At 39.8% G+C, this 22,269-nt stretch overlaps 1 protein-coding gene across 2 annotated transcripts; it reads right to left on the minus strand.

Annotated features, from left to right (window-relative positions):
* Positions 1 to 1,643: 1,643 nt before the first annotated feature.
* Positions 1,644 to 20,667, minus strand: SAMM50 (SAMM50 sorting and assembly machinery component). Of its 2 annotated transcripts, none has more exons than XM_036404986.2 (15): positions 20,563 to 20,667; positions 18,743 to 18,853; positions 17,615 to 17,716; positions 17,056 to 17,143; positions 16,397 to 16,503; positions 14,312 to 14,442; positions 14,017 to 14,104; positions 13,298 to 13,426; positions 12,566 to 12,637; positions 11,396 to 11,482; positions 10,008 to 10,078; positions 9,532 to 9,599; positions 8,582 to 8,728; positions 7,353 to 7,494; positions 1,644 to 5,981 (listed from the first exon to the last, which is right to left on the minus strand). In XM_036404986.2, exons 1-15 carry the CDS (start codon positions 20,581 to 20,583, stop codon positions 5,936 to 5,938), a joined length of 1,410 nt encoding a protein of 469 aa, XP_036260879.1. In that variant the 5' UTR covers positions 20,584 to 20,667; the 3' UTR covers positions 1,644 to 5,935. The 2 variants fall into 2 exon arrangements, with proteins under 2 accessions (XP_036260879.1, XP_036260881.1); XM_036404988.2 differs by lacking the exon at positions 20,563 to 20,667 and adding an exon at positions 19,659 to 19,976.
* Between the last annotated feature and the right edge of the window lie 1,602 nt (positions 20,668 to 22,269).

The raw sequence follows: 22,269 nt of genomic DNA on the forward strand, positions 1-22,269 counted from the left end.
AAGTGATCACACTGATTTTAACGGGACTGCTGGGTCCCCAAAGTCACACACAACCTTTGTCTGTGCCCCTGCCCCAACAAAGGAGCGCATTCAAACCAACACAGCTTGGCTCAGGAGCTGCACATCCAGCTTATATGGGACAGATTTGCAGGCTTGACCTGACACAGAGGCAGGACACATTCAGAGCAGAATGTAGCAGAGACAATTTTCTGAGTTTCATTCGAGATTTAACCCCAGCAAATCCCCTCTGTCACCCAGACCCACTCTTGTCCCTCACCTCCAGCTGCTTTTCTACAGTCACTTTGGCAACTAAAAGAAAAACCCAACAAACAAAAACCAAAATCACCCCCCAAGCTTTCCAGTGTGACTGAGCATGAAGTCACCCAAGGGCAAGTACCAGCAGAAGGGAAGCAGAGGGCACACATGACCAGGCTGGAAAGGCTCTTTTGAATGGCAGTGCACACTTCCGTGAACTTTATTGAAACTCTCCTTTGGAACAGTAAATAAATTTCATTTCCTGTGACAACAATGTGTTGCCTGTAGCAGAGGCTTTTAGACTGCAAATGAGAATTTACCGGGGTGGGACCAATACCAGTTACAAAACCACTTTGCAAAACTAAATAATTAGCAAGGACGTCAACTGCAGCCTCCTGGCATAAGCCACATGAGACCTTTTACAAATTCAAGCTCCATTTTCAGTTCACCAATAACCTGAATTCATATAAAACCCACACATTAATGTTAATCTTCAACAGGACTGGTAGAGTGGATATTTTCATTTCATAAAATGCATACTGAAATCTTAGATTACACTTAGCATCAAGGCAGTGTGGAAAAAGCATTTTATCCAATCTCTGGGGAAAAAGCCCCATAAAAATCAATCAGTTCTCATACCAGATTTTTTTAAATGGAATTACAATCAGAAAATGTACGAGTACAAACTTTGAGCAAGAAAGCAAACTGGTTAATTTACACACATGGAAAAAATGGTAAATAAAACTTCACTGACTCCAATGCAGGACTCAAGATGTAACCACTTAAAAGAAAGTGTCTCTTAATAATTGAAATAAAGCCACAGATAGATCCATTCACCTCTGACTTTGATGTCCTATCTATTTATAAAATGCTTCAATCTACAGCTAAGTAGAAAAAGCATTCAGCCTATTGCAAAGAAAAAAAGGAGGTGGAGTTGTTTGAGACAGGAGAGCCCATGGCAACAAAAAGTCAAATCACACTTCAGAAACACCAAAACAAAACCTGGGGCCTTTTAAAGATTCATCAAACAAATAGGGCTCTTCAAAACAGGAAATGAAGAGCTTCCACGACTGCTTTGATCAGCGTTAGTGTGCAGTGATTTAACTGGCTAATGGCCACTAACAGGGACACACAGCTGCTGCTGCATCAGGTCAGTGGCCTGCAGCTCAGAGCAAGCCCAGCTACATGGTTTAAACTCCCCATAATGAATGAACTATCAGCCTTCTGCAGCCAGAAAATTCCCTCTGGTACCTTCCTCTCATTAAGAATGAGATTCCTATGTATTTCTATAAGAATATATTCAACATTCCAATAATGAGTGTATTCTCATTTTAAAGATTGCCAGAGCATAAACATGTAATTTGAGAGAATTACACTAAAAAACTAAGCCTTGTTTAAAATCTGTTTTTATTTTCAGCACTGAACTGCTACTTTAATATTTAGCTGAATATTTAAAAGTCTAAATCCACATCTGCTCATTTTAATATTGCTCACCTTTTTGATAGAGGTGTTGCTTCCTTTATTTTGACCTCATAGCACTTTATACTGCTTTCAAACTTCTAGACCATCTGAGGTTACTGTTATTAGATATATCACAAAATAACAGTGACATTGAATATATGGTCTCTCTTCATCAGATATTGAAGCAAGGCAAACCCAGCCACTTCTTAAACCAGCAAATCATTGGTCTTGTTCTATTATAACACCACTTGTACTGACTTTGGATATAAACTTTAAAGACACAAGACACAGTTAATTTTTCCTCCTGGTCTGCCAGATAAATGAATTGTGTTGGGGGTGTGACTGCTGGTGTTCAGGTTTGGGTTGTTGTTTGGGGTTTTTCTGGGGTGGGGGAGGTAGGGTTAATAATGTTATTTATTAAATACTGAGGCAGGAATGTGCCATCTAACTGATGCCACTGATTTGCTTCAGAGTGCCTTCTATTATGAATTCTATTTAACTGAAAAGCTTGTACAAAGACCATTTATTCCATGCAGATGTTGGCTCTGGGTTGTGTTTTTTGCTTAACAAGAGAAGAAAGCACAGGATACGCTCAGCACAGTGTCTCATCCCAATTACAGTAAAACCATCCAACAGCATTGCAGTTGCTAACAGCAATTTAACACTGCTCTCACAAAACACACATCCACTATCTCAACAAGTTTGCCACAGTTGAAAAGCTGTACAAAAATTCTCCTGGAAAAGATTCCTATTGATGCAGTGGCTGCAAGTGCCAGCCCTCTTGAAAACAAGACAAGAGTAGCAGAACAAACTGTAGTGTACACTCAAATTCCATAATTTTGGGATTCTTATGCTCTCCCATACAAAGTTTTGGATAATCTTCAAGATACCTCACCAACTCCTTAATAGTCCCACAAAGGACTCATAGTGTTTTCTTTCCCTGTAACACCACAGTAAAAATGCACACACATTTTCATGTGAGTGCTCACCCAGCCCAGAGAAGGGAGATCCAACATGACCTCCCCTCACTTTTCCGTGTTTGATCACACATGGGAAAGTCTTGGGACACTTCCCTCAAAGGGCACAACAGGGACAGTTGTTTCTACACAAATGCCTGACAAAACCAGCAGGTATTTTGCAAAGGTAGGAAGTCCTAAACCTTACTTGCTACATCTCCACAAAGACTGGCAGCCAGATCTGTGTGAAAAAAGGCACTGAGTGACAGCAAAGGTACTTCTGTTGAAGCACACTTCTGCATTATTGAGGTCAGCATTAGAATTTATTTTTAAAGCTTATATTTTCAAATCAAATACAGTTATGGCCTTAATATAGCAGCAAACCTGCCCCTTACATTCTCACAGCCTCCCAGTTTCCTCTTCAACCTTCACCTAAGCCCCCTAGAAACTTACTCATTAACAGCACCTGAGAACACCAGATCTTCCAAATATAAAGAGCAATTTCAACTTTTTTATGTAAGCAGAACAGCTGGAAACCACCCACTGTCTTAGAAGTGGTGATGGAAGTATTTGCCATACTTCTGACATGCTACTGCCACCTTTTCCAAGGCTCATGGGTGCCCTGACACATCACTGAGACCCTTCAAACCTTGTCCCAAAACAATCTTCTCCTCCCCAGGCCTCCCTCAGCCCCCAGAAAGGGCTGCAAGCAGTGAATTAAGACCACAGCTGAAGGGATTCTGCCAGCCTGGTGGGACCTACAGCCTCAGCACTACTCACATGAAATCAGGAGACCACAAGCACATTCCAGGTGTGCTGTTTGGGGACATTCCTTGCCACCTTGCTGTCCCTAACAGTGGCATGCCTGAAAAGCAAGAGCATCTTCACTACTCCACAGGTAAACTGATATCCAAAAATGTCCATTTAAACAAACACCAAGCTTCTGAATCACAGTTCTGACTGCAGGCCTTACTCTGTTTATCCTTTCAGCTCTGGCCAGAAACACAACCACGAAGAACAAGGATTCAGATCTGGCCAAAGCTCTCCCACTGAACACTATGGCAGCTTTTACCGAAATTCTGATTTCTACCTTATCCACCTAAAGTACCTGAGCCTCCGCAGCAAAATTTAAATGGAAATATATTAATTAATATATTAATACACTACTCCAGAGAAGCCACCACATAATCCAGATGCTTCTTCCAGAGGAATTCAGACATACTTTCTGTACTGGATAGCTTTTGTGCACTTGTGGTATGCCATAAGAAAATGTTACTTTTCAACCTAGTGCAATGCCAGTAGGAAAACAGTGATGCAGGTGGAGCCTCATGGAACATGATTTTGCTCTTGTTATCCCGCTGGACAATTCTCTGCTGAATGGCATAGCGAGAAGATGTGCTCAAAAGATCACTTCAGCCTTCAGCAGTTTCTTCCATTCCTCCCCTGATGCTCATAGAGTCTCTCAAAGCTTCATTGTGGTCTGGCTGGTGTGTAGTGAGCACACTGAGTTCAGGGCTCCCCCTAGGCCTGCTCAACTCAGGACACTACTGAGCCCTCTCAAACAGCCAGCTGAGCTTAGGGTCTTGTGTCATAATAAAGGATGGCACTTGAGCAGCCTTGAGTAAACACTGTGCACAAAATAGAACTCTTAAGGCAGTAGAATGCAGCTAACTTTGAACTACTAGGAGAAAACCCTAACAGCATTTTAGTATCTAAACATACACATTAAAAATATTTTTATATGTCAAAATGTCAATAGTGCTGGAAAAAACTATTAACATTTGTTGACATTCCCAACATAGTTTCATATTTTATCTTATAACAACAAAAGAGTCATCAAAAATGCTAGGTTAAATACATACTTGCTACAGTATCTGTTAGATAAACACACTGAAAAAGTTTTTTTATATCAAATTTTGCTATTTGAAACAGCTGACTTCTGTCATTCACACCATTTTGAACATCTGTAAGCCTAATGCTGCTACTTTATAAGAGGGGAAGGATGTTTAATCAAGCAGAGCTCTGCAAATCCAGACAGTCCAGTTTGTAGCCTTCATATTTTAGAGAATTATCAACTAAACCAGATTTAATTAGTGCATTACACCAACAGCAATACTTACCAATGCTAAACCAATGTATAAAACTGTGTTCTCTTTTAAATGGTAGAGTTTGAGTGCTGACTTGATTGGGAATGAGCTTTCATGGCAGTCCTGACATATTCAGCAAAGTCAAGCAGAGCACCAGCATATACAAAGCTGTCTTTATCTGAGCAGAAAAAAATCAGGAGTTTAACAGCTCATGTATTTCTGTTCTGCTCCCCCTGAATCTTCTTTGTATTGTGATTTTAAACCTGACAACACTTAACAACAAAAAAAAGTGATACAGGGAAAGGGCACTCCAAGTTCATATTCTCTCAGCATGACCACACAGGGTTGATGCACATAAAAATAATCAGTATGCAACTACCTCCAAAGATGTTAGGACCAAAGTAGTGAGTAAGTCCGTCCTTATAAACTGGATTATACCCCAAGTGATAAAGTCAGAAGTGACTTGGGAGATAAAATTAGCATCTCAACAAGTCAGGAGAAAGACACAGAGAAACCAGGCAGTTCCACACGTTTGTATGTCTGGAGTCACTTTTTGCAGCTGCTACAAAAAGCTGCTTTTACAAGACATAAATCAACAGCTTTGCTGAGAGCATTACAACACTCAAAGTTCAGAGCCCTGAACCTTTCTAAATTATAATTTTAGTATTTACTATGCTAGACAGATAACTTGAATTTTTACAGTATGCATTTCAGATTTTCGAAATTTAAACAGGTGATTTACAACTGAAATATATTCAAATCAGAACATTTTGAGTCACTTAGAACCATTAAAATGGTATAATTTTTGACTTGCAGCAGCTTTTTCAAGGACTTGTAGTTGGAGGAAGGAAGACTGAGTAGACCAATAAAACTCTAATGATATGAACCATATCCAAGAACCAATATCTGACACAACTCTAATACTTCAAGTAAAAACCAAGAACTAAAAGCTGTAAGATAGACTCCTACAAACACTCTCCCATCTTTGATAAGAATCAGAGGTACAATGAACCTTTAGAGCATAATTATTTAATGTAGTTTCTTGTGGAGTCCAAGAGGTAAATCACTCAGCTGTGTATCTGCATTTCAAGGAAAAAGGACCATTTTGAATTATGTTATAGTCTTGATTTCATCTCCAAAGCACAATTTAATTCCGTGATGTAAAATATTTCTGTATTATAGAAATCTTATTCCTGCTCCAAACTGAACACCATCACATATCCTAAAAAGAAACAAACAATAAACAATGTAAGTGATACATAAATTACTAATGAAATGAAAATCAATTCTCCCTATCCCCAAATTCTAAAGGTTTTAGCTGATAATAGTTTTTTTAAATAAATGTTTTGACAATCTGTCATCCACATGGAGCATTTACATTTCCAAATAAAGCCCATAATTTTAAAATTGCTATTATACATTCACATTGCCCACAGAAACAATCCTCCTGTATGAAAGACTGGTTACCTCACACAATATTCACAAACAAGAACAGAACTCCTGAAACTTTTTATTGCATATTATAATGTAAGGGGATAGAATAAAAGAAAATAGAGCAGTATTATCATATATTGCAAGAGTTCTATTATCATTATATTGCAAGGGTTCCATATTGCTAGAGTTTCATACCTCCTTGATGTTTCTCATAGGCAGCTCCTCTAGGCACTAACTCTTCCTTATCCTTGCAGTAGCCAACTAACTCCAGTTCCCCTCAGCCAACCAATCCACTCTTTTATAACACTCTTCTTATTAGCTACAAGTGTGGCCTGTTAAAATCAGGCCTGCTCCTAATCTTTGATAATTAACCCAGCTGCAACTCTTAAAGAGGTAAGATTACTTACTTATATTCCATCCCCGACAGAGTAGAAAGTAATCTTACTCCTAAGGAGTTGCAGCTGGGCTAATTATCAAAGATTAGGAACAGGCCTGACTTAACCAGGCCACAGCTGTAACCAGTGAGAAGAAGAGTGCTATAAAAGAGTGGGGTGGCTAGAGAAGGGAACTGGAATCAGTTGGCTGCTTTGTGAAGAAGAAAGAGTGAGTGCTTAGAGGAGAAGCCCACAAGAAAACACCAAGAAGGTATGAAACTTTTGCAATAGGAGACAACAGTGTGGAACTTTTACAGTAAGATAACAACATTATAATATTTACTTGATACAGGATAACTGGTTGCTAATAAATGAATTTGTTCTTCTTTCCTCTTTATCGATAAACTTGTGTTCATTTTTCAAGCAAAGATGTTAGAGTAGGTATTTATTAAAGACAGCAAAGGAGGTATTTATCCAATCATTTGGGTTTAGAAGGCTTAAGAACACTCCACAAGCTGTTTGTGTGATCACTTCCCCACAAGAAATGAAGCTGCTGCACAGCTATTTGCACATATTAACAGCTGCTCTCAAGATAAATGAACTGTGGCACTTAGGAAGCAAAGTCTGAACCCAACTGTGCAACCAAGGTGAATAAAGCAGGCTGGGAAAGCAGCACCAAGATGTCTCCGTTGGTGTGGACTAAACAAACCTATGTGTCACAGCTCTCTCTGAGAAAGCAGACAGGAGTGCAGGAACCTTTGCAGAAGCTGTTGTACCAAACCAACCTGTCTCCAGGCTGTACTCCCATGGGGAAGCAGTAGTTGAGCTCGAGCCTGGCGATGTTTCCCAGGCGCAGCACTATTCCCACGCCGTAGGACCAGCGGATGCACTCTGCCAGCCTCTGCAGGTGCGCCCTAGGACCGTCACCTGCAGTCAAACACCAACAGGTGAGCAGCACAGCAAGAGAGCAGAACTAGAATAAAAATACTGATTTCAGTTGGATTGTTGGCTGCTCTCTATGTCCTATTATAGGGCACCTACTAGCAAGAAGGAGGGAAATGAGTATTAAAGACTTCAATGTCTTTACTGCTCTGTTCCAGTACCTGAAGGGAGCCCACAGGAAAAATGAAGTGACAGAACAAGTGACAAGAGCCTGGAGTGACAGAACAAGGGGGAACGGCTTCACACTGACAGAGAGGAGGGCTAGATTGGATATGAGACAGAAATTGTTCCCTGTGAAGGTGCTGAAGCCCTGCACAGGTTGCCCAGAGAAGCTGTGGCTGCTCCAGCCCTAGAACTGTGCAAGACCCAGCTGGATGTGGCTTGCAGGAACCTGGGATAGTGGAAGGTGTCCCTGCCCATGGCAGGCAGGAGAACAAGATGAGCTTTAAGGTGCCTTTCAACCCAAACCATTCTGGGACCCTATTCTATGATTTAGTGGGTCTCTACTATTTTTACGTTGATTGAATTATCTCCCTCCCATATGGATGTCACCTTTCTTACATCAAGTGAGGCAGACATCAAATATCACTATATTCTAAAACTGACTGAAATCATATTGAAAAGTCATACATTAATACACTGAAATATATCCTGAATAGAGTTAGGGATGGAAGGAAAAAGAGTCCCATCAGCTACCGCACCCTCATCTAATGCCACTACTTTTTCTTTAGTTCATCCCAGTAAACACCAGAACCCCGCTAAACCATCATCTTTCATTCAGAATGGTGTAAGATAGCAAGTGTTAACTTACACTCTGGTCTGCAAACATCACCTGTTCATAGACACTACCATTACCCTCCTGGCTCTCTTTCCTACAAGTTGTGCTGGAAATTATGGAGAGAGCTAAATAAACTACTGGCAATCTGTCAAATATAGAAGTAAAAAGCAGCAGGTTTTTGACAAACACCAAAATATATGCAGTAAACAAAGTGCCTCTGAGCGAACACACACAGAACTCTCCTTTTTGCTCTTATATAAAGAGAAGAGGGGTTTTTATTCTGTTGAGTCTTACCATAGTTGAGATTGCAGAGATTTCCAGCATTAAGGAAGAAATGTGTTCGGAAAAGGTCTCCAAACCCTCCACGGCCAGGCCGGAAAGGGAGAGGGGTGTAGAGATGCAACCCTCCAGCCCAGTAGGCTTCTCCTCCCAAATAATCACCTGCTTGGGCAAAATGTTGGAATAAACATTTTAATTTACTGTGAAACATATTAAAAGAATCACTTGTTAAAGGCACAAAAACACATGCATAAGTTGTTTTACATTCCATAAGTTCTACCCTTTACAACTCTTCCCATTTGCTTCTGACTCTCTCCAAACTCACCACTATTAGTTTGAAAAATTAGAACTTCCACATTTCTTTAAACCTTCCAAGGGAAGTACATTTTTCTTCCTTCCCTCACCAGAACAGCCTGAGGCATGACAGTTCATCAGAATTACCTCCTGGCCACCTTGGCAATACTTCCCTTGGTAATAAAAATGGCCAATTGATACAATTGAACTATTAATTTCAAAATAGACTGGATATTGAATCCACTGATAACAGCAGAGTAAGGAATAGAACTGAGGAAGCTCCTGGCACTCCAAACACCTCTGCTGAGCAGATTATCTTTCCCCCTAAGCTACCTAAACATAGGCTGTATCAAACAAACTGTTGCTATAACCATGCTTGGGGAACTTTTCCAGCTTGAAGGTTGCTTACTAATTAAAATGACACACTGGAAGTGTGCAAGTTTGAACACACACATGGTTTATAAAATTAGTAATTAATCACAGCTTAACTAATAACTACCTGGCTTTATCCCATTGTGAACTGATCTGTAAACAACATATCAAAGCCATAACACTTCTCAAAAGTAGAGAATGAGTGTAATTATTTTCAGGTTATACAAAGTTTAAGGACTCTCTGTGACACACTAATATTTACAGTATTGTCAGAGGAGGGGGACTTAAAAGTGTCAGACCTTCACTCTGGGGTCCAATGCTGTACATACTGAATCCACGCACACTTGTTGGTCCACCAAGGTAAAACCTAGTGAATACAGATAAATTTATTTTAATGCTTCACTTAAAGGTGACTTTGTAACAGCTTTAGTAATGTGATCTTTAAACACCAGCATTAGAAGGCAAAATTTGCTACAGAGTAACCAGAGTCAAAATACGGCTTCATGTCTGAATAAACCTATGCCTGTTACAGAATTTTGCAGGTGGTAAATACCATTTTGCAACCAGAAATATGGGCAGGCAGAGCTACTACACAGCAATTTATAAATATTCACCAGCCCAATATGAAAATGGCTTGAGTAGGAACATGTAATTACATCTAACTGCAAACATTTTATTCTCCTCAGAACTACTACTGTTATTCTCTTGTGCAGAGTTTTCTATATACAATACCTCTGTTGACTGGGAAAAAACCCCAAACATTTAAAAAACTTGCCTGTCAGCTATACTGGATGGCTTGTCTCCAATAGGTACCAGCATTCCACCCCAGAGTGATGCTGAAACAACCTTTGGAGAGAAAAACAAGTTGTTTATTAGTACTTATTCCTCAGGCAGAGCTCCCATCCAGTCTCCCAGGGTAACAGTGCTCACATCCTGTGGATATCGCACTCTGTATGTCAGATTTGAACAGGATTTTCAGGAAATTATTGATGGCTGCTGCCCTCTTTCTTTTATGCAGTGCTGTGCCTTGAAAATGGCAATATAGCACAATTGAACCACAACAGCTTAAGGGAGCACTCAACCTCATTGTCTTGAGAATCTCATTGTCAACCTCTTGTCTTGAGAATTTTCATGTCCTGAATTAAGACAACACTGCTGCCATCAATTATTCCTGGCAATTTGAAACCCACAGGAGACTGAGTCCAACAAGCAGCTGCCAAAATGTACAATTATAACTTGTCTGTAAATTACCTTTATAATTACATGAAACACCTTCTGTGACTCACTATACTGATATCAAATAAACTACAGAGTTATTCTTTATCTATAAAAAGTAATTCTTGCAATTCAAATCATTGAAATAAATAGATATAATCATTTGCTTGCTGCCTGTGTGCTAGGTGTCACTGACAGACAGTGACATCTATTGTCAATACCTCTGGGATAGAAATTATTGTAACCCCTGACTTTTAAATCTTCATGATGGAAGTTGCTGTTTAATTCCCCACTCAGCTCTGAGAAGAATTTACTGCACTCTCTCCATGTGATAAAAAAATTCTTTCTAAATTCAGTTAGAAATATTCCTGGGATATGTTGAAATTCTTATTACAGTTTTTCAGTATTTCAATTCAAAATCCTATTTCCACCTAATACTAAATCAATGCTGTTGAAATCAATTCCAATTTTTTTCCCAATAATCTTATACACAAGAAACAATTACATGCTATGATACCAAGATGAACAGTTACATATTCAATATTTCAACTAAAAAGGAAATTAAACCAAGATTATACAGAATATTCATGAAGGTTTAAAGCTTTTAAGTTTTTCAAAAACTTCCAAGGTTTTTGAAAAATCTCTTCTAAGGAAGACCACAAAGAACAGACATGATCAACATCACTTCTGGAAGGAAAAACATTCTTATGGTTAACTGTGAAACAAGTTCTCTCCAAAATTCCCACTTTTCAAGTGATTGTGCACAGCAGGAACATAAAGTTAAAAATACAGATAGTCCATTTTCCAGAAAACAGAATCAAGTTAGCTACTCCAGCCATTTTTCACAATCTTTTCCCTAATCCATAGTGGAAAATAATCATAAGACATAGGTTTAATAGCTCCAGAAAAACCTCAGGTCAATTACTAAAATATCTTTAAAAAGTTTACCGAATCCCAGAGAAGTTGCTTATTCAACTGAAATTCAAAATCCTCTTTCAGAAAGCTCACATCTCCACCTGTATAGCCAGCCAACTCCTGCAAAGACATAAATTTATGGAAGTTGCAACAGATATATGTTTCTTTCCTCTAAAAGTTCAGCATGTCTGCATCAGCACAGGCAGTATTTTTCTTTACAAGAAATACAGAAACGTGGGCATGGTGAGGCAGCTGATTTTTGGACTGAGCCATGCATGAACTTCTGAGCCTCAGAATAATGAGCTGCATTTTTTTCTGTTGCAAATATTAAACCAAACTATTGCTTTCCAAGCCATTTTGTAAATGAAGGCAAGATAGAATGGAGCTGGAAAATGCAGCATCCAAAATCAAGACTGTATTTTCCTAGATCTGAGAAGATTTCATCTGGTGAAGAAGGGCATGACACAATTTGTTATGTTCAGCTCTCATGAAGTGACTGAACTAACTCAGTGTTAGAGGCAGAATCTAACAAATTACACAGTACCTAAACCCCAAATTACAACCACTTTTCTCACTCACAACAGTCCACTGCTGCTTACTTTTAGTTCCAATGGCATTTCAAATCTGCCTCTAAAGCACTGGAGAAATTAATGCTGCTGAAGTATTACCCACACAGCAGAAAAGCCAACTTTTAGAAAGGCTCTGACTGTAACAAGAGGGAAAAGCATTTTCTCAGCCAAAATGTTACATGCATATGCCTTGGAGAGTTATTTTTACCCAGTCTTTCATTTTTAACTCTCAGACTTAGAAATTATGTAAGTAGCAACAGGACTGCAGCCTGGCAATCTGTGCATGACAGTGTTAAAAAAAAAGAAGGGCTAATTAATACCCACTGAAAGCGTAGTGCAAATACTGTCACGGATATTGTCTCTCAGCTAATAAATAATTTAATTCTGATGGAGAGGCTGTGCTCTTTGACTAATGGCATACAAATGAAAATTTTCCACCATAAAAAAAGTTTCATGATTTTAAAAGGCACACTGGGTAAACAGAAAAGGAAATTACCAGTCTGCATAGTCCCCTAGTCAATTTTAGATTAATTTTTAACTTTAGACTTTTGAACATGAACATCAATTAGATAAATTAAGACTTATTTGAACATACAGATAAACCCCAATAATAGCACAAGTGATTTAAAGCTACCTGATTAATTTTCAGCAGAGCACCTCGTTTTGGTAAGATTGAGGAGTTCCGGGAATCAATTACCATGGCATGCTGGAAAGAAGAAAAAAATTGCAGTTAGGTTCTCATATCTGTTGAATGCCTCAGAGTGACATCATTGTTTTCCTTCCAAAACTGTGCAAACAGTGGAAGACAAGCACAGCTCCAGCTAAGATTAGTATAGCTACATGGATTTGGGAACAATATCCGTATAGACTGGCTTTGTTTGACATTTACAGGCCACATGAAATGCATACATTTGTATTTTCTGCCATGGCACACACCCAAAACAGAGCAGCAGCCCAGCTGCAACCCACCAATCTGCAAAGAGCTTATCTCCTACAGTTTGTAAGCTGTAAGTGAAAGATGGCAAGTGACCAGAAGCTGGCATCAGGGAGAATGTTTACAAAAGGCTTAGGATGAGGAAATTTACTCTTCCTGTCTGCTACAAAACAAAGCAATTCTGCAAAAAGAGACGGCAGGTGAGACAGAGGGAGAACAAGCCAAAGCCTAACAGCCAACTATAATTCTCTTAATTCCCTCTTCTCCCTTTGGGCCTCCTGGATTACTCCATGGCAATGACTAGACACAGCAAAAGATGTCTGAAGGAAAATACATTCCCTCCAAAGACAAAAAGCTCCTTTGGTATCACTCCTAAGTATGAGATGACTCAAAGTTATGTGTTTTTAAAATATTATCATGAAAAAGCCTTACAGAGAGAGAAGATTTTAGAGAGTGTCCACTTTCCTCTCGAACAGAAAAGGATGCTGTTCTAGCAAGGCAGCCAAGCTCTCTCCACACAACTTCCCACTTCACTGTGTGATTGGTCTTCCAGATGGGAAACTACAATAAAGGATTGAGAAAGTCATTAAAACAATTGTTACAAAATTAAAATAAATATTTTTTATATTTGAGTCTGTGGCTTTCTTCCCAAACATCTTGAAACAGAGAAAAGCCCTTTTCATTAAAACAATTGTTACAAAATTAAAATAAATATTTTTTTATATTTGAGTCTGTGGCTTTCTTCCCAAACATCTTGAAACAGAGAGAAGCCCTTTTCCATTTCAGAGCTATGCTAATTCTGCTCCAGCCAAGTGAGTTAGATGCACACCAATGAATCCATTCCAAATGAAAAATATCTTGAATTGGGCTGATACAGTAAACTAGGCAGTCAGCTGCCTCTCTGAAATGATAATTAAAAAAAATTGAAGAAAAACATACTGGCATTTTTATATGGCCAAAATGAGACTGAATTGTAACAAAAAAATCCAAGATGCACAACCACTGTCCTTTTCAAATCATTGACCTCATTCAAATAAAGACAAGTCAGCCCTGTGCATGAGTGATTCAATTATTCAAAAAGTAAAACAAATATTTCCAAGAGCCCAATTGAAATGTAAATGAAGCGTGTGTTACACTTGTGCTACACTCACATTATATTCTGTTGATATTCCTCTGTCTGTTTCTCGAAGAGAGCTCCAAGGGAACTGTCCAGTTACTTTGTATACATTAACTGTAAAACTGAAACACAACATTACTGGCATGTTTTAAAGGGAAACTATTTAAGGTACAGCTCTGAATAACTACAAAAATTTAAGAAACCAGCTCTGCTACATCATTACCAGACCCTCAGGAAAGAATAAATGTAATTCTTACTCAAGGAAAGATCTTTTAATTGTTTTATATTCCTTCACTAAAAAAAGAAGTAGCGAAAACCACATCCCCTACTTTTTTTCAAAGTTTCCAGGCCGTGGTTTGAAGAAGGACAGGCCATATGAAGTCTCTTTTGTTCCATAGGAGAACTGGAAGGTCACCTTTTCTGCACGTCCAAGGAGATTTGGGAACTTCAGCCCAAGTACCTACAGAAAATAAATAAAAAACCCCAAAACACTAGACAAACAAACAAATACTTCCCCACACCATAATATTTTATATTGTCTGCTGCCTTGCATCTAAATCATATGCTGAAGACAGGGACATCATGAGAATTAGAATTAAGATATTTAAAAATACACGTAAGTGAATGTGTTTTTTTTCTGTTAGTTTTCTCTCTGCGCTGGCAATGCAAAGCCAACAGTGCAAATTACAATCAACCATCCAACTTTTATTGTTGTTTAGTAGCTGCTGACTTAATCTGCACTCTCACTGAGATATCAGTACTGGTATTACTTCCAGCAAAATCTCCAAGCCTGTCTCAAAGTCCTGGAGAACAAATCTTTGGCACAACAAGCAGCTGCTCTGCAACTGCAGACTCTCCCACTGATCCTCAGGAGAAACCCATGTCAGGGAGGGTTCATCAGAACCAAAGCAAGGGAAAATTATCACTATGGAGCCACTTCCCTGTAGTTTTGTTTTGAGCACTAAGATCCTTTTGCAACTAGACCTGGTGGCACAACTCAATTCTGCAATTCTCCAGAAACTGCTGAAACAGTTTTGCCAATTCTGACACAAATTCCTTGCATCCTTCAGCCAGCTCTTGGCCCTCTGACAGAAAAGATGGAGCAGGTTTCCTCCCAACATATACACTACCACTGTACTATTGTTGTGTTCTATTGGAAAAGAATACTAAAAAACTCCCAAATCCTGACTGCCTTTGTCTGACAGCTGTTGGAAGCAAACCAGTAACCTGAGCTTTGTAATCATGGTTATTATGCCATAAAAAGAAAAGGCTTTCAGTATGAAGTACTAGATGTATAAGCTTCAGCTGAATTTATGGGACTAGAATAAATAAATCTATTCAACTCTTAAGGAAATGTAATCTGGGTTGCCAACATCAGTGTACACAAGTCATGCTTTTAGAGCATTCACAAGTTTTACTTCTCTGTGATAAATTAAAATCAAACAGAAGAGGAAGCTGAGCACAAAAAGAGAAACCCAAGCAGCTTTCAGTCAGTTCTGAGCAGCACTGGAAGCAACAGGTAGGATTCCCTGCTGGCTTCCTTTAGGCCACAACACCATGGACTTGGCTCCTGGCAGTGGAGCTGCATAAGCAGCTCTCAACTCACCCAGTTCCAACTTTCCTTGGACATGCAAAACACCATCACCTGAGTCATGTGGGATCATATCCAGGTTAAAAATACCCCTAAGAGGAAAAGGATGAGCCCCTTGTTCTGGCTTACCCACCAGCCCCAGGCACAGCTGCCCTGTGCAAATGAGAAGGCAAAAAGGGTGCAGGATGAGCACCCGAAAGCACAACTTGCTCACAGCAGCACTTCTGGTAAAAGCACACTCACAGACCAGCAGTACAGCTGGTGCTTCCTGGGGCAACTGGCAAATATTGTTCATACAAGATTTTAATCTGATGCATCCTTAATTGAGTCATATGAAAACAAGTTCCAAAGTTTGTAGAATTCATAAAAACCTACAGCCCAGAATAATTGATACCAGGCTAAAAGAGAAAAACAAGAAAAATTTCTAAGTCAAATATAAAGCATTTTGACTGAGAAAAAAAAATACTTCAAGTATATATACTATATATATATATATATATACTTTTTATATATATACAATACTTCATAGAAACAAAATGCCAAATTCCTAGCTAATCTCTCCAGGAGATGAAACATCTTAAATAGTAGCAAGAAATAATTCAAGAAGTTTCAAGAATTAAAAAACTAACATGCTGAGCTGGAAGCTACAGCATTGTCCCCCAGCTCAAAATAGGCTTTTGCTGAATAAAAGCCTGGCACAAAGGCCTGACAAAGTCTTAGTAAGGCTGGATCAAGACTGGATCACCATATTCCTAGCTAGGCTTGAAACTGAAGGTAAGAGGAATATTAAAAGGCATTACTAGTAATTTGAAATAATCCATACCATGCTGCCTTCATTGTTTCCAACCATGGTGTTATAGCTCCCAGTTAACCTTCTCAATTCAGTTACCTCAAAGGTCACATCTAAACCATTTGGAAGGGCATCATCTCCTAAAGAAATAAATGAAGTGCATGTTATCTCTAAAGAGATATTTTAAAAATTACAGACAGAAGGTTACTCGAATTATTTGAAAACTGAGTTAAGGCATAATAAAAGTCCACACTACAAAGGGAAATGGCTTGAGAAAAGGATGATTGGATGTGAATGCAGAATTTAACTCAATCATAGGATTACTGGCTTTAGTAATTTCATGTCAATGTGATGCACAATACAAGTACAGGACACATTTTCAAGCTTTCCCTCACATGTTCCTTGAAACTGTGGATTAAGGAAAGCTTACTGTAATCATTGTAAGTGCTGAAAATTCATTCGTTGACATACACATATATGCAAACACATGCAAACAGATTTCCTCCATAGGGATAACTGATGTAGATACATTTGTATCCACAGCATACCCACCTAGTCTTCTAAAATATATAAAAAGGTATACAAGACTAAGTTATACACACAAAAAATATCCAACCTATTACACAGGGAAATATATATTACAGGTATGAATATAAGAGAATAAAGGTGAGGATAAATGAGGGAATACACACCTTGGCAGGTATCAATCAGAACATCCACCTGTCTAAAGATTCCAAGACGAAGCAACTTCTCACGAGCTTCATGTGATTTCCTCATCACCTACAGCACGAGAAAAGTTGCTCATTCACAGAATCAGAGGATACTTGGGATGGAAGGGGCTTTCAAGATAATCTAGTCCCTTCAAGTCTTTCAGGTTAATAAAAACTAATGAGGATAAATTAGTTAAAATGCAGCTAAGTTGTAAAATATTCACAGATTTTGTATATAAAGACACACATGTGCAGCTTCAAAACAGAACACAACCACTTTAACACTTGCATCTGCAGAAATAATTTAAACCCAGAGCATCTGGCTCAATACCTTCATACCTTTTGTTAGTTTGCTTCCTAATTACTTTAATAGTTAGAACAGTTATTCAAATAGATTCCAGTAGTTACAACTTATTTAGGGGGCCCTTGTTCTTGACAGAGTTGCCCCATGTCTGAAGGGAGTTGCCCAAAGCAGGAAAAAGAGAGAAAAAATTTTAATTAATTTCTAAACAGCAAGTCTGTTATTTGCTGCAACACTTACATCAATGAGATTTTTTGCCTTGAAAACATCACAGATTTCATACATGATGATGTCATCTTTGGTCCTTCCAAGTCCATCGAAGTGCACATGCTGAACCACCACCTAAACACAACAAATCTTTACACACAAGTACTGGATTTGCATGTAATAACGAGGATCAAGGTCACCAATGCACAAAAATTATTGTGAGAAACCATGATGATTCCTAGGGCTAATTCCTGCTAACCTACATCATCAGAAATGACTGCTTTCTGAGATTCTGGGACATTGTTCCCATAACAGAAAAATGAAAGAAAAGAGATTTCTAACACCAAAGTTAACACTGGATGTAGCAGAAGAAACACTGATAGACTGCAGCTGATGGGGTTTTGGTTATAAATGTTGTTTGGACAAAGAAGCAACTCCAGAAATCACACAAGTAATAAGTACATAAGACAGAATTATGTAGTTAGTTGTAGTTATTTGCTACTTCTTTTATCAGCTATATATAAGCAAAGAATTAAAAGAAGAAAATCAAGCAAGTGTACAAGCCACAAATATTTAAACTCTGTTAAAATCATCACTACCACAGAAGCAGTGCACTGTGAAATGCAGCTAAAAATCACTCCCATTATGAGGTTTTATACTTTCATTTTGATACAATATCACCTGAGACAATTTTACTGTAAAAATCACAGCACTTTCCACACTAGCCAGTACAAATGGAGTCCAGTGATTGCATTTCCCTTATTTTTCCAATCTTTTCAGTGAATTATAATTTTAGGGGTAAATTTCAAAAAAAATCTGCTTCAAATAGTTGTCAAGGATTGGAACAGGCTGCTCAGGGCAGTCACCACCCCTGGGAGATTAAAAACCATGTGGATGTGGCACTTGGGGCATGGTTTAGTGCTGGGTTAACATTTAAGACTCTGTGATCTTAGAGGTCTTTTCCAACCTAAACAATTCTATGATTCTATACCAGAGTTTGTAAAAGAGACTATGCAGATGATAATAACTTGATCAGAAATATTTGTATGACTCCGTGTTTTATGTATAATACAACAGCAAAATAACAGCAACCTTCTATTACTGCCAATTGCTGAAAAAAATTGCTCTCCAAAAAATTCAGGATGTTGCTCAGGCACTTACATCTTTGTTTTCAAGAATTTCCTGCTTGCTCTCAGGTTCAACTTCAACCAGTTCAGCTTCCTCTCCCAAGGCACCAAAGTCTGGCCCAGCCATTGGAAGAGGCTCCAAACTCTGAAAGCATAAGAGAAAACAGCATTTAATAGGGTACACAGATTTGTGATTGGTGCCTATTGTAAATGAGAAAAACCCGTGGTTCTCAACAGTGAGCTCATCCAATCCTAAGGGAAAAAAGCAAAAGAGAACTAAAATGAAAGGAATTTACCAGAATATATGACACCTACCAGCTTGCTGAAATTTTTAATGAAAGCTAAATAGCTTCCACATTGAATGATTTCTGAAAAATAATCTGCATTCTTCCAAAAAATAGTCTTAAGTTTTAAGACAGGCTTCTTGTGTAGAAAGATGAATTCCAAATTCTTAAAAAACCCTAAAAGCTCATGCTGTCACTTCTCTAGTTTGGGTTTTAGAAGGCAGAAGACTATGAATGTCAAACAATAAAATAAAAAGAGTTTCCTCAGAATGTTACTTTGCTTTGCATGTATTTATTTGCCTTTATATTTCAGTATTTCTTTTATTTTTAGCCTTATTCTTTTCAAATACAGCTCGAGAACCTCAGGTTCTGACCATCAGAGCCAAACACTTTAATGAAACACAACATGGCTTTATTTATTATACCTGAAAGAGCCCTAAAAGAAGACTTATCAGAATAGCTGCTTTCCTGAATAGTAAACTGCTGTTGCATATCAAAATCCAGTCAAAGGAAGCTTCTACTACTGCCACAAATTTCAGACAAGCGTGAAACACTTTGTATCCACGTAATATTGTCTAGCAGTTCACACCACAGATGGACACAAAACAAAGAATGCAAGCAAAAAATCTTGAAACAGAAATTACATTAGTCACAGTATTTACATACTCTAGAGCCTTAATTGGAGGCAGCTCCCTGCAGCTGTTCTTCAGCCTTAAAACTGACCACTTAGACCTCTATGTTTCTTCTTTAAGCACTGGTAGACGGATTTGGAGATTTGTGCACATATTCACGATGATTTCAGGCATGAGGCCCCTCAGCCCTCTCCTAGCAATGCAAGGCTCCAGCCTCCAGGTCTCACCAAGGGCACTTCTCTTTGCACTGTGTTTTGTCAGCTGGTTGGTTTTGGGTTTTGTTTGGTTTTGGTCGTTTTTATTCTGTTTTCGTTTCCCCAGCCTCGTTCTTACCAGCCCAACCGCTGGGTAGGTCAGCTCTGGGAAACCTCAGCCTCTCTGAAAAAGACCCAAGTATTCTATAGGGAGAAAAATAGTAAGAAATTTATCTCCTTTGGGAGGGTGGTGAGGCCCTGGCACAGGCTGGCCAGAGAAGCTGTGCCTACTCCTTACAGGGAAGGCCAGATTGGTTGGGGCTTGGAGCAGCCTGAGATAGTGGAAGATGTCCCTGCCCATGGCAGCGGGGACGTGTCACCACACGACCATAAAGGTCGCTTCCAAGCCGTCAGTATCACTGATTCTATAAAAGTCCCAGGAATGAGCTGGGAAGGGAAGGCGCCTCCGGGCACTGGCACAGGCTCCGACCCCTTCTTTCTGCCCCGGCCCGACTGTGCCACAACCGGCGGGCCCGGAGGCGCGGAGCGGCTGAGGCGGGACACGGCCCCCGATCGCATCCGCGGCCGCAGCCCCGCTCCCGGCCGCGGCCGCGCCGTGCCCGGCCCGAAGGTCGCGGCGGGGAGCGCGGGGCCCTGCGACCTTCGGGCGGCCCCGGGGCGGCTGCCCGGGTCCCACCCCCGGCGGGTCCCGCCCCGGCCGACCCCCAGGGCCCCGGCGCTCACCCGGGCGTGCACGGTGCCCATGGCGGCGGCGGCGGCGGCGGCGGCGGCGCGGGCGCGGCCGCAGCGGCTCCGGCGGACTAGGGGCGCTCAGGGCCGCAGCGCGGGGGCGGCCATGACAGGCGGCCCCGCCCGGCGCCCATTGGTCAGGACGGCGGAAGGGGTGCGGCCAGGGAGCGCTTCCTGCGGCCGGGGGTCACCGAAACTGGGAAATTCACCCTAAACCCGGGGGATTAATCCTACACCCGGCGAATTCACCCCAAACCCGCGGGATTCAGCCAAAACCGGGGAATTCATCCCAAATGCAGGGGATTCACCCAAACCCACGTGTTCGTTTTGTTATAAATTATCAAATCAGAAACCAAATTTATAAGAAAATTTAGCAATGATTTATTAGATCGTTAACAAAATAGAATTTCGGAAAAAAGCCACCACAGCCAAGGCAGCGTCAACCCTGCGTGTCGGCGCTGGGTGAACCTGGATCCGACCGACAAAGTGTCCGCGTCTCCCCAGTGGTTCACCCCGTCCGCTTCATGCAGCGAGTTTATATACAGTTTATTCTGCCTGAGGCAGAAATGACTGAATGTTCCTTTGTGTCCCTTCACATGCAGAACTGGGGCCATACATGTGCAGGAATAGACAAAAGTGAATCCAGGTGTCTCGATGGTTGAAGAGCCTGTATTCGCATGTAGCAGAGTGGCACCGGTGCTTGAGTGTGGTAGATGCGATCTCCCAGGTGCAGGTCCCTCCTGAGTGGTTCTGACATTCCAGGGAAGTCAGCAATCATGGCCCAGGAAGGTTCCATTCATATGTTAACAGACTTGATATTATCTTAGCGTTGTCCGGGAGCTAATTGAATAAAGATAAGACTCTGCTCCCAGCCGGGTGGTCAAAGACATAGCTTGGATTTTACAACATTTTATACATAAATAGCATGAATGATCTCTATCGTATACTACAGTTTCACCCTGAACCCATGAATTCACCCTGAACTCACGTGTTTGTTTCACCCCAAGCCCACCTGTGTCAGCCGAAACCAACGGGATTCACCCCAAACCCGGGGAATTCACCCCAAACGCACGTGTTACATCCCAAACACATGGGATTTGTCCCAAATCTGGGAAAGCAGATTGGGCACTTGAAACTGAAAGCTCATGTTGTAAATTACTTAAAATTGTTGGTATTGTAATTATAATTATTATTATTACTACTACTATTATTTCACATTCCATGAAATTGTTATATCTATTTCTGTATGTCATTTTTATATTTGTATATTTATAGATAATATAGTTATTATATATTAGTTATACTTTACATTACTGATATAATTTATGTATGTTTTAAAATATATATATTAAATATAAATAAATATTTTAGCGCATTATTAATGGAACAAATTATTTAATGGGTTTTCATTATCTTATTTATATTTAGTTATCTGTTAAGTTAGTTTTAGCTCAGAAACAAATGCACCCTTTTCTTCTCCCTTCACACCCAACTTTCTCTGGTTTTTAATTATTTCTGTCTAAATGCAACAAGGTATTTGTAAAATAACTGGTTGCAGAAAGCAAAAAAATCCCATCAAAAACCAAGAAAAGACAAAAAAACCCACAAAATTTTAAACTGAGGTGACATTCAGGTCCAGCCAGAGTATGCACAAGCATCTCTCAAAACATCAGGGTGAATTACACTCAAGAAAGCTCAGAG

This window comes from Molothrus ater, chromosome 5 (genome assembly GCF_012460135.2).
Source record: "Molothrus ater isolate BHLD 08-10-18 breed brown headed cowbird chromosome 5, BPBGC_Mater_1.1, whole genome shotgun sequence".
Taxonomy (NCBI): domain Eukaryota; kingdom Metazoa; phylum Chordata; class Aves; order Passeriformes; family Icteridae; genus Molothrus; species Molothrus ater.